This window comes from Thalassophryne amazonica, chromosome 22 (assembly GCF_902500255.1).
Source record: "Thalassophryne amazonica chromosome 22, fThaAma1.1, whole genome shotgun sequence".
NCBI lineage: Eukaryota > Metazoa > Chordata > Actinopteri > Batrachoidiformes > Batrachoididae > Thalassophryne > Thalassophryne amazonica.
Window position 1 is genome coordinate 26,761,720 of NC_047124.1, and position 12,802 is coordinate 26,774,521.

The following is a 12,802-nucleotide window of genomic DNA, read 5'->3' on the forward strand; positions in this document are numbered from 1 at the left end:
AGTAAAACTGACATTGATAATACTTTTTAAATATATATATATATTATGACTTTTCCCCTCCACATCTAGGAGGGCAGCACCCGAGCGCCCCCTATGGGCCGGCCACCACTGCCTTGGACAGGACGCCAGTCTGTCACAGTCATTGATATCAAACAGATCATATTTTATAGTATTTATAAGTAGTATCTTCCATTCTTTGAATTATAGCCTTGAACAGCCTCTCCTTTTAATTCATATTATTAACAATGGAACAGCTCACAGTCTCACTACATCTGAATTCTGGGTCTGTTAGTGAAGCACAGCTGTGTTTTACTGCTGGTGAATTATCGATATCACACAACCCCCCCCCCCCACCCCTCCCCCCAATAGGTGCAGTAATTTCCAGCAGACCTATTCCATCCTGGGGGGGATCCCAGTCCTGAATCAGTCCACCAGAGTCTCAAGGTCCCACAGTCAACATCTCAGGACTGGGAAGGGAGGGAGGAAGGGGGAGGGAGACGAGGGGGGGAGACGAGGAGCGAGGCTATCGCGAGTGTTCCTCGGGGGGAGGATTTTATCCCAGCGGCCTTGAAGGACAGCTGGTGTTTGGAAACCAAATAGATATCCAGATTAACAGATGCCTGGCAGATTCCACAGTCTGAAACTTCAGAGTGGCTCCCAATACATCTGAATAGAGGAGAGATGTGGTCTTACAGACGATCAAAGCGGTTTTCCAGTGCAGCCATTCTCCCCGAGATGGATTCCAATGTGCGGTTGACACCCGCCGACTGAGCTGACACTGCCCTTCCAATCGAATCAATCATGTGGGGCAGCCTGGACGGGCCAATTAATGCCGCCTCCACCTTCTTAATTTTCCAGTAGACCAGTGCTGTGGCCGCTCCACACAGCAGAAACCCAGTCACCACAGCTCCAAATAAGTAAACATCTTCAACGTCCTCCACAGACAACGTGTACAGGCACATGACTTGCCACCTCCAGCTGTCCATCACGTAACCCACCACATGTGTCTCGGCAGGACAGGTCGGGTCCTCCGCTCCCAAGTGTCTTGTGGAAAAAATAGTATCAGTTGCATTCAGAGACCACTAGATCAGATCCATTTTGCCTTTTTCCAGAGGAGCAGGGCTGGCAGTCTCACAGAAAAAAAACACGCTAAGGGAGAGTGGAGGAGATGTGACCGCCCTCTTCGGAGTCCCAAGCACGAATGCTCGGGACTGCTTGAGGTTTCTTCCTCAATAACACCAGAAGGAGTTTTTCCTTACCACTGTGGCATGTGTTTTTGCTCCAGGGGGTTGGTAAGGTTAGACCCTACACGTGTGAATTGTCTTGAGACGGCGTTGTTGTGATTTGGTGCTATATAAATCAAATAAATTTAATTGAACAGAAATTGGATTTCAAATGTTGTACATGGCAAACCATTCACTATTTGTATTCCATAAAATAAAATACTGATTTGTGCATGCAAAAATGTTGAACCTAAAGTTCTGATGCAATTACAAAATATATCGGATGTCATACCTTTTTCTGGTATAGTAAGATGCCATTCTGTTAACATAGTTTTATCTCAAAGTTATGTGCAAAAAAATCTTAGCTTTTGAGAATATGCCGATCAAAATCAACAGTTTTGCCTTAAATGTATATGAGATTTTTAAGGATTTGCTTTACAAAAAAAATGTAATAAATAATTTGAACAACTGGGGCTCATCAGGAGCAGGGGGGGGGGGGGGGGGTGCTTTCAGGGTGATGGCTGGGAGTTTTTAAACCAGTGCCTATTTGGGATTAGATTTATACACAAGTTTGAATTCAATTTGAAACCATGTCAGCCATTTTTCTCAAATGTTCATCCTTTGCAGATTTGCAAACCTGAATGAAATATGTTTGAAATTATCTGTTTTTCTTTATCTTTGGCAACAGTGGCAGTGTTTCGATCTTAACCAGGCAGGTTGAGTCAAGTCAACTGGATTTGTTTAGTTCCTTGAAGCTGCTTCACTCTTCTGAGGAACTGATGAAGGTTTTCTCGATGAAAAGCGAAACGTCTTCAAAGAACTGTTTGATCTGAATCAACCTGCTTGAATATAACTGAGAATCTCCACAGACATCTGCTTTGAGCTTACGCTATTGTAAAGTGGTGTTGCTTTAAGAATACTCCATGGTCATGACGTCCGCCAAGGACGCAGTAAAATCATTGGCGTTTGTTTATTTATTTGTCTGTCTGTCTGACTTTTAGCAGGATTATGGCCAAACTACTGCATGGATTTTGATTAAATTTTCACAACAGATACATATTAGGCTATGGAAGAATCCATTAGATTTTGGAGGTGATCTGGATATGGATCTGGATTCTGGATCAAGTTTCACTTTATATAGGCTTTGAAGGAGTACTGTTAGCAGGATTACATCAAAACTACTGCACTGATTTTGACAAAATTTTCAACACATATATATATGTTAGTCCATGGGAGACTCCACTAAATTTTGGAGGTGATCCGGATTGGCGGACATCAAAAATCTCAGATTGCTCTTGTTTTCAGTTGCATTCTTTAGCATAGTTTTACATTTATAAATGGAGGCAATGGCACGGTTATGTGTGAGTAATGTTTTGTGTTTTTACAATGCCTTGATTTTGAGCGTTTTTGTGTGTTCACCATTCACGTGTGTTTGTGTCAGATCACTATCAATCAGGTGGAGGAATCTGAGGTGAACTTTGTGGAGTTGGTTCATTCTTTGCTGGAGGATCCCGCTGAGAGAAAACATTTTTTCCAGGTGAGGTATACAAATCTGTTATTGTGTATCTTTGCATTATGATTCCACACACTTTCAAGACATGAAACTAGTAGAAGAATATCAGCAGGTCTCAGTGTTCCCTACCTTGAGTTCTATTCTGGGAGGTTTGCTGTCTGTGGTTTAGTGGTAGAGCTTCCAACTAGAACATCTTGTGTATTGGGTCCAGACAAAAAACAGTTTGGTTCCTTAGATAAATCATGGCTGATGGCCAAACAAGGTGAAGTTTTATTTGTGCAAGCAAATGTTCTTGAGATCCCATTAGTTCCCAGGTTGGTCCCACTTTATAATTCAACTCTCTTTATTTTCCATCTGCAGGAAGTCTTTCCAGTACATTTTGGGTCAAAGTATGATGCGGCTCTAGAAATGCTGGTGTGGGAGTTTCTCTCAAGACTGGAAGAGCTGTTGCCAGTTCCACACTTCACACAGGTGCCATGATTTTTAACACAAGTCAATAAAATGACAAACTTCCATTGTTCTTCAGGTGACCTCTGGAAAGAATGTGAGAGATGAGGTCTTAATTGTGTGTCACCACAGCTTCACAAAGCTAACAGTAGTACTATTATCAAGTATTAAATATACTTGATAATAGTCCCCGTGGACATAAAACCAGTAAGGGCTATGGAAATCTGACATTTGCCCCCAACGATTGGCTCCAATCACTTTGGCCTTTGCCAAAACTAACACTTTAAGGGCAGTTATAGGCTTGACTTTCATCCACATACCAAGTTTGGTGGAAATCAGTTGAAGGACCTGGCAGAGGGGTAGGGGAAAAGACAGATATGCAAACATTTTTTCAGATTACAGTGTGATTGTGCAAATTTATGCTCTAAATGGAAATAAGCCTGTTGATTTCAGTAGGTCTATAACTTTTTAAATCTATGCTGCCCCATTTCCCTGTACATCGTTGATATCTAGTAACATTACATTGATAGACAACCTACAAGGGAAACTGCAATCATCCCCTTTGCACCCCTTTGCACATAGAACTGTGGTAAATAATGTAATTCAAAAGTTTTAAATTCAAGATGGTGTCCAAAATGGTCAAAGTACTTTTTTCCATTAAAATACCCCAGAAATGCTTCAAAGCAACAAACAATAGAATTAATAACAACATAATATAATGTTTTGGTCATATCTTGAATATCTGGATTGAGGACGGTTTTTATTTGTTTGGGGACATCCTGATTGCTGTCTTTTTGGGGTTGTCTAAGGAATCTTAAAAGTTGGTTTGTTTTAGTTCTGAAGGGGGTCGACCTAGCTCCCCTGCTAAGCTGCTCCTACATAATGGAACCCATGGAGCTCTGGCCCACAAGGCAGTCTTGTAAATATGTCTCACCTACCTTTTGTTATTGTACGGTTGCTGAATTTAGCCCTCACATTCACATTGAGTTCAGGCTTTGTCTGGGATTTAAATGCTTAGTGTTGAGTTGTTCCAGTAGAGCAGCGAGCCAGCTCTGAGCCCCACCAAATGTAACCTCAAGGCGGATACTTCTGGCTTTCTACCAAATGGAACAGCTTTTTTCTGGTTGATGTTGACACATTGGCTCCATTTATGTAGGTGCTAATCTGTCTGCATGGCTGACCCAGAGCCCGATGTAGAGGAGGGTTAAGTGGCCACAGGTGCACCAAAGTGTCCCAGTGGGCTACCTCCCGCTCCTCTACAAAGCATCTGTTGAAATGTCAACAAAGGAACATTTGTACCCCTCTTAGCATATCTACTCGTTCTATATTTATGCTCAGTGTGTCTCAGTTGGCGTTATACACATAATTAACTTAGTATTTCCGTCTGGATTAACAACGGCTGGCAGTAACTTGATCTATCTTCTCAGATGGCAGCATTGCTCGGAGAGGCTCCGGAGTTCCTAGATGAGTGTTTGCAAACAATTTTCCCGCCAGATGACATGAAAGCTGTACTTAAACACCACAAAAGCCTCGGCCATTTTGAAGAGAAAGGTAAGGTAAAGTAATGCTGGGAAGTATCGTGGTGATACTGGTTTTTGAGCCGGCAAAATGAGAGATCAGCACTCCAGTGTGCTAGAAATCAAAACCATTCTTGTCTATATTGTTGAATTAGATCAATCCATGACAGATTATCTGTGTATATGCTTTTGTTCTAAGGACAAACCAAACTAAGACACTATGAAATGCAATAAACCTTTTAATATGTAGTTCCTTTTAAATCTACAGTGTGTAGGATTCAGAGTCATCTAGTGGTGAGGTTGCAGATTGCATTATGTAGACATACCGGTCATGATTTTGTTGTCCTTCATTCTTTGGTGGTGGGGATTCACACTTCCTTACCTTTTCTTGTGGCAAACAATTTGTATGAGCTTTCATTTTACACAAATGACGGTCTGAAATGTTGTTAGCCTGTGCTAGCAACCAGATAGTGTACACGAGAGCAACCACTGAGTCTTTTTGTTGGGTTACCAGCCAATAGGCCGCTAACCCTATGTCATGGCATGGCGTCCATCATAGTCAGCGCATCGGCGTCCGTTTATTGTAATATCTCAAAAACTGTCTAACTTTTTTCTAATTTGGCAAGGGCATAATATGGGTCATTGACATTGTTCCCGTCTAAAAATCATATTCATAGATTCGTTCATTTGGAGATGGCAGCCATTTTTATGTCGAAAATAACACATTTGCACACTTAAAGGCTTTTTTTTTTTCTTTTCAAAAATGGTCTGATAACTTTTTTCTAATTTGGCAAAGGCATAATATGGGTCATTAACACTGTCCCATTTTTATGCCGAAAATGGCCATTTTGCCTTGGGCTTTTATTGAGCCAGTAACCCACAGGGCCCTTTGCGCTCTAGTTTCTTCAGTCTTCTGACCACTCTGCAAAAAGGTATCTCCCTTTTAGGCTACTGTGTTAATGTGGTGGCCTCTATGAGGGGCCCATTCACATGTATCATTTTTTCCAGACTGCTGACTGTAAGTCCGCTGTTGCTGTTTTTTTACTAGTTTTTCTGATCCTGTAACTTACATTCCAAAGTGACTTATATCTGGAAAATAAATTACTGCATTATCACTAGCAACCACAAGCTGGCACCATCTACAAGGATAATAAGCTGCTCCTGTATACACTACAAGTCAAAAGTTTGAACGGGCTGTTGTTTTTATAGATGTTTTGCAAAAGAGTATTCAAATGTTGAATGATTTTTAACAGAGCCATTAAACAGGCATCTATTCAGTGGCCAAAACAAGTAGTTTACACTGAAGGTTTTTTTATGCCATCTACAGTAACATTAATTAGCCCCTTAGCTTCTGTTTGCTAAAGCAGTGTTTGAGTTATAATGTGCAGAGTTTTCAAACATAATTACACTGCACATTTACCTCATCTGTGATAATCTGTTCAACTGTGACAAGGAGCACTTTACCCTTAGTTCTTTTTGCTTTCTGCAACAGCATTAATTAACCCATTAACTTCTGCTCACTTACACAGTGTTTGCATTCTAAATAAATAATGCTCCGATTAAATATATTTTTTTTGTTGTTGCATGAAGCAATAGCAGCTAATCTGCTCTGTGGCAGCCTGATCCCGTTAGATCTCAGAAGCTAAGCAGTGCGGGACCTGGTTAGTACTTGGATGGGAGACCTCTTTGGAACACCAGCAGCTGTGTGTGTTTCTCCAGGTAAAACTGGAGTTGCGTCAGGAAGGGTATCCAGTGTAAAACTTGTGCCAAATACCAATGCAGATCTACCCGTATCCCCTGTGGTGACCCAGAATGAATCGGGAGCAGCTGAATAGACAACAACAACAAGCTGCATGAAGCAATAGCACCATGTTTCAAAAATAAATGGGACTTAAAGATGTTTAGACACATTAAACATGCAATTTGTATTTATTAATGATGGATGTAAATGAAATCCAAGACATATTTATTGATTTGGAAATGTTTGTCTATCCATCATTGATGTATTGAAAGAAAGGTGGCTTTAAATGTGATGATTTGTATTATTTCTCCTATTTAGCTTGTCCACTTACTTATCCCCTGTGAAATTGGTGACACTAAGTATACAAATAGCTATAATATCTAAATGGGTATTGCGATGACTTTTGATTTGCTCAGGATTTGTGTTTTGATAGATCCCGTGACTAATTGTTAATTTTTCACTTTCAAGATGCTAGGTTACTACCAATGGATGATCTCATCCTCTCCTCACTGTCTTTGCCATCTGGGACCAAGCCCATCCCAAACGTGGCTTCCTGCTCACCGGTGATGGAGGGCAAACTGCTCCCAGAGCACACAGGACATCCCGACGCTCCCACCAACAGACCTAGCCAGGACAACGGAAGCAGGAAGACTTCAGAGACGACTGGACAAAGACTAAGGGAAATAAGAGACTCGGGCAGTTGGCAGCTACAGGTTAGAGGCGGAAATGGTGGCGTTTCACAGGAGAGAAACTCAATCAGTGCACGTCCATGCGATGAAACCATAGACCTCACTACAACAGTAGAGACTGACATCACGGATTCAGCAACCGATGAGAACAGCGAACACGTGACAGTAGGGCGGGTTTTGAGGAAGAGGAAGCTGAGCGGAGGTTTAGACATTCCCTCAAAGCAGCCTTTGGAGGTTTCAAGTCTCCTGTAAGATTACCAGAAATATTCATCTCTTACATACCGAAACACATACATTTTAATTTTTTTTTTTTTTTTTGGTTACATTTTTCATTCCTCTTTTTTTCCCCACCTCCCCCACCCTGCATCATCAAATGTCAAAAATAATCACAACTGGATGCCTACACTGTACCTCCGCAGAGTGACAATCTGCCGCATTTGGCCATTTTGAAATAAACACCCAACAAGAACAGGCAAAAGCAGATCCAAAGATCGTCACAGCCGATCCAAAGCAGATTTTTGGACTGTGGATTTTAATGTCAAATTGTTACCAGTGTACAAACAAAAACCATTTCGTTCTGCACTAGTTACTATAAGTAGACACGTTAGTGTTTAGGATGTGATTAGCTCCCTTCAGTGGAACCAATATGGTTGATTTTGTTTCTGAAATTGAAGCATGTCTTCCTTGAATAACTTTCAGAATAAAATATGCTTTTTAAACTGAGGATTTGAGATGAAAAGATGGTTTCATTAGTGCAAGAAACTTATGTCTTGCAAATAATGAAGTGAAGTGCACGGGGACATGCATTAAAGCTGCAGTGTTTAAATAGAAATGGAATATTTTGTGCATAATCATCTGTTTATTAGTGTATATTACCTGCAGCAACCAGTCAGTGCATTTTCAGAAGCTTAGAATGAGCCCTTCCAATCTACATGGGAACGGGCCCCCTCATGGAGGGCGCCATGTTACACTGCCATGTTGATACAGTAGCCCAAAAGGGACAAACTTACTACAGCTTACCTACGCAGGTAGAAGACCGAAGAAAATGATAAGAGCTATATGCCCTACTGGTTGATAATGCTATGGCATGCTAACAAGTCCCTTCAGCTGCTCCCTTACTTGGTGTCACCACAGCAGAACCAAGGTGGACCTGCATGTTGATTTGGCACAATTTTTACACCGGATGCCCTTCTAGAAGCAACTCCACATTACATGGACAGACGGTCCAGGGGTGGCGTTTGGACCAGGAACCTTCCGCATTGAATCTAAGTGCAGTAACCGCTTGGCCACCACCCCTGGCTATGCTAGCAAGTTGCTAACAAGTTTAAGAAACGTCATTTTTGTGAAATTGGGGATTATACATGTTGCTTATCACAAGAGAAGGCAAGGGAGCAGGAATCCCCGTCACCAGAGAAGAGAAAACATGAAGGAGGAAGTCAGTTGTGGGCTGGGGATGGCATGATGCAATCTGAAACCTCACCACTAGATGGCACTAAATCCTACACACTGTAGCTTTGATGGATAGGTTTAATATTGCGCGCCACATGTTATTTGGGGGGGCGTCAGTATGTGTAGGGTTCAGTTCCCATTGCTTCACTTTCATGGTCCTTTTCGCATGTCACTGGTCATTTCATTTGAAAAATTTTCTCCTGTGTGTCATTTTCATCATTTTTTTTGTTGTTGTTGTTGTTTGTATGTTTTCTTAATCATATATTCATTGAGTGCTGCATGTTTGTGGTCATCATGTTTTACATCCGTACCATCACCACACACGTGAACACTTCCAAGTTATCACTTGGGGATGACACAGCAATAATAAGTATATACCGGGGAGATGGGTGTAGGAAGAGCCAATCTTCATCCAGGGTCTCTTTTTTTACTCTTATAGGAGCGATGAGAATTCAAGTGAATCTCCTCTCATCTCCATATGGGGAGATTATACAGGTTTGTGCATTTTCTGAATGTTTCAGTAGATATTTGCTTCTGTTCTCTCAAACAGCAGTTTAACAAACTCGTCATGTCTCCTTGTAGAATCCCAGAATACGTCTTTTCCCGTTACGACTGACACAAGAGGTCCCTGGTCAGAGGAGGAGACCCTCAACCTGCTTGATATTTGGGGGAAGGACTCCGTGCAGCAGGCTTTGAAGGGCTGCTTGAAAAACCGTCACATATTCACACAGATCTCTCAGAAGTTGGCAGAGAGAGGCTATATGAGAACTGTGGAACAGTGCCAGACCAGGATCAAAAACCTGAAGAAATGCTTTCGCCAGAACAAGTGGGTGTTCAGTGATAAGATTTTGTAACTGTATTGCTTTGTATTTGTAATTCCACTAGCATTTGTCAGATAGTAGTAATCGTTATTTAATATATGGCAGTTTTAAGAAAAAAAAAACTAACTTGTGAATGGTCTTGGCAATGTGTAATCTATAGTAGCAAATTTAGTCATGATCCATGAAGACCTTCCTTGTGTATTTCTTGCATCAACTAGTATTCGGAGGCATCTGGTGACCAAAATTTGAGTTGAAATGTGCCCAACGTTGAGCATGTCAGACGTGTTCATTGGATGATCTAATGTTCTGAGGTTCACCTCGACACACAGTCTCTCTCAAGATACTATGGACATAAAGTTTCAGGGGTCACAATTAAAATTGCAATGCAACCAAAGTCTCACTTGTCTGAGAGATTAATCATGTGATCTTGAGTACTAAGTTTCACCTTGATATCCCAAGTCTTTTTCAAAATGTCACATCACCAGGGTTTTGGAGATTGGCACCCTGGTGGGAACAACTGGAATGGAAACCCAACGGTGAACTCAGTAAACTGATCCATATAAGTTTTATCTTGATACACCAAGTCTTTGTCAGGATATATAGAATATGGTATGTTTAGAAGAACAAAATTGGAACTGTCAACAAGGGCAATGCTTACCCTAACCTACATTGCTAATTCCAACCTCATGTATAATCGACAGAAGCAAGTCAGGTGATTTCACTGATAAACATAACTTTGAGCAGATGGAATCAGTTAATCAGTGACATCACCTGGTGTTGTGGTGTTGCAAATAAAACCTGAACCCTCTTGGCCCTTTCTGGAATCAGTTTGAGACCACTGGGCTACACCCTTATAAGGCTGCATTCGTTGGTGTGACTAGGCTGTACCATTTCAAATGCTCCTTGGAATGGGGCTGACTAATAGACTACCTTTTCTACTTTTGGCCCCCTTGTTGGCCAAAAGTAGATGTAAACAGCACCCAACATTGAACTTGTCCAAGGTAGTGAGGTAACATGATGTACAAAGTTTCCCCATGGTGCACCAAGACTTTGATTACATATATACACAGGATTTCAGAGAATATTGTTGGCCAAAAGTAGAATTGAAATGTACCCAAGGATGCGCATGTCCAAGTTCTTTGTGTACCAAGTTTTGCCTTGATACACAAAGTCATTTATTAGATATTGCATCCACAAGGTTTTAGAGTTTCTTCCCCTTGTCATTACAGTTGGAACCAAAATGTGCCCAACCTTGAAATTGTCTAAATTCTTTGTGACGTGACCTTGTGTACCATGTTTTGTCTTGATACACAAAGTTTTTATCAAGATATCAGGTACATATAAGCCACATACACATATGGAGTTGAGTAGTTCCCCGATCTGATCTTCCTTCAGTAATGGAAGTAAAAGTAATCACAAATGTGTGAGAAAACTGTCAGCACTGACCATCATTCAGGGAAAATAGCTATTGCCTTTTTCCTTATTCAATTTCAGAGGGAACACGAGACTGGAGTGGAAATTTTATGACCAGCTGGAACGGATACTCGGCTCATCTGCTTCCTCGGCTGTTCCAGAAGTGACCTACGACATCGAAGAGCTCAACGATGAAGACGAATCACGAGACAGCTCTGACGAGTCTCAGTTCCTCGGTGAAATAAACCCAGTAGAAATCGGTAAGAATGTATCATTTTTGTGTAAGAGAATCCATTCATCTGAGTTGTTATTCCAATTTTTTGTTCATGTAAACATTCTGGCTTGTTTATTCTCCTATTTCGATTGAAGTGACCAGGAGCGTCCCGTGGACCGACATGGAGACCTTGGCTCTGATCAACACGTGGGCTGAAGAAAAGCTGCAGCAGCAAAGAAGAGGACCGCACAGGATCGGAAATGTTTTTCCCACCGTGTCCATGAAGATGGCAGCGCAGGGCTTTTCCCGAACACCGGAGCAGTGCCAAACCAAGCTGAAGAGGCTGAAAACAAATTTCAGGCAGTGCTACGAAAACAGGTACGTACACCACCGGGTCTGCATTTTCATCTGTCAAAACCACACCTTCTGGAATCCCAGCAGAATACATACAGGGTTCCCGCGGGGTCTAAAAAAGTCTTAAAAAGTCTTAAATTCAGAAAATAAAATTTTAGGCCTTTAAATGTCTTAAAAACACCCACATTTTCACCGCAGGTCTAAAATTTAATTTACTCAAGTCTTAAAAAATTACATTCGCTCCGTCCATTCCGAGAAGTGTCTGTAGAACAGAAAAATGAAACGCTTTCCAACGCGTCGTGATGTCAGATGCGTCGCTTCGGAAGTGGCAAGGGGGCGGAGATTGCGGCCACGTCATACTCTGGCTGTTTCACAACCTGAAAAAAGTTCAGCGATCGCTATCTTGAATTTACGTTGCCTGAACCACAAAAAAGCTTTAAAAACAGCAGTAGAACGATTCTCCCATCACCCTGCTGGGAGAAGCTTTTTTTCAGCTACTTTTCGGAGGGACGTCGACTGATGACTTGGTGGGATATCGATCGAACCGCGACAGCGGGCCAACCCGCATGGAGAAGCCGGCCTTCAGGCATCATTCCTGGGCAGACCGAGGCAGGCAGCCGGCGGGATGGAGCAGACCCCCTCAGTCCGAAATCTCCCACTTTTTGGATATAGGCGAAGTCCCAGTTTGCCCAACGGAGTTTACTTCTGCAGCTTTATCGAGGTGAGAATAATGTAAAAATAAAACGTGACGTTTACTGAACTGCTGTAAAGGTTTAATGATCGGCTAACGTTAGCGTAGCCTTTTAGCACAGTTGATCTGAGTGAATGCTTTAATTTCTAAATGGTTCAGTCTTTTTTATTTTTACCAAATAAAGCTACAGCTTTTTTCAGACACCACAAAAGCTCAATTTTAAATAACTTATTTTTTCTGGCGTTTTTTCTCATTTTTTCCCTTTTTTTTATATATAAACTGTTTAGTGTTTCTTTATATTTAAAAAAATATTTTTATTTGTCCCAATCAGGAACATTTGCTGTGCAGACAACCAAACTTCCATTGATGAGTTGAACACCACGAAGTCCAGTCGAAAGAAAACATCTCTGTTTTTATCTGACCATTATCTGGTCCAGAGAATTCAGCAAAACATTACCTGCTTCTAAATAAAAGGCTCTTTGAACAGCAACTATTTCATTATTTTTTAAAAAGCTGTTTCATTTTATATTTTAACAATAAATGAACAGATCATTAAAAATGTCCACAAATCAGTCAAAAGACATTTGCACAGGTAGAAGCTCTCCACTTATTGTGCTCAAATTCATATTTTAGAAATGACTCTGTCCTGATGACAACATTAAAGGCAATTACATATTTTGATGAAATTACAAGTTTAAATGACTATATATATAAAAAAATTCATCATGAG

At 41.2% G+C, this 12,802-nt stretch overlaps 1 protein-coding gene across 1 annotated transcript in view; it reads left to right on the plus strand.

Moving 5' to 3' along the window:
- Positions 1–2,569: 2,569 nt before the first annotated feature.
- zgc:113263 (uncharacterized protein LOC503753 homolog) overlaps positions 2,570–12,802 on the plus strand; it is a 29,958-nt gene continuing 19,725 nt past the window's right edge. Inside the window, exons 1-9 of the mRNA XM_034163950.1 lie at positions 2,570–2,584; positions 2,626–2,760; positions 3,097–3,207; positions 4,611–4,734; positions 6,910–7,378; positions 9,019–9,074; positions 9,162–9,405; positions 10,895–11,073; positions 11,183–11,405. Coding sequence (XP_034019841.1) covers positions 2,570–2,584; positions 2,626–2,760; positions 3,097–3,207; positions 4,611–4,734; positions 6,910–7,378; positions 9,019–9,074; positions 9,162–9,405; positions 10,895–11,073; positions 11,183–11,405 — 1,556 coding nt within the window. The remainder of the gene's footprint in view (positions 2,585–2,625; positions 2,761–3,096; positions 3,208–4,610; positions 4,735–6,909; positions 7,379–9,018; positions 9,075–9,161; positions 9,406–10,894; positions 11,074–11,182; positions 11,406–12,802) is intronic.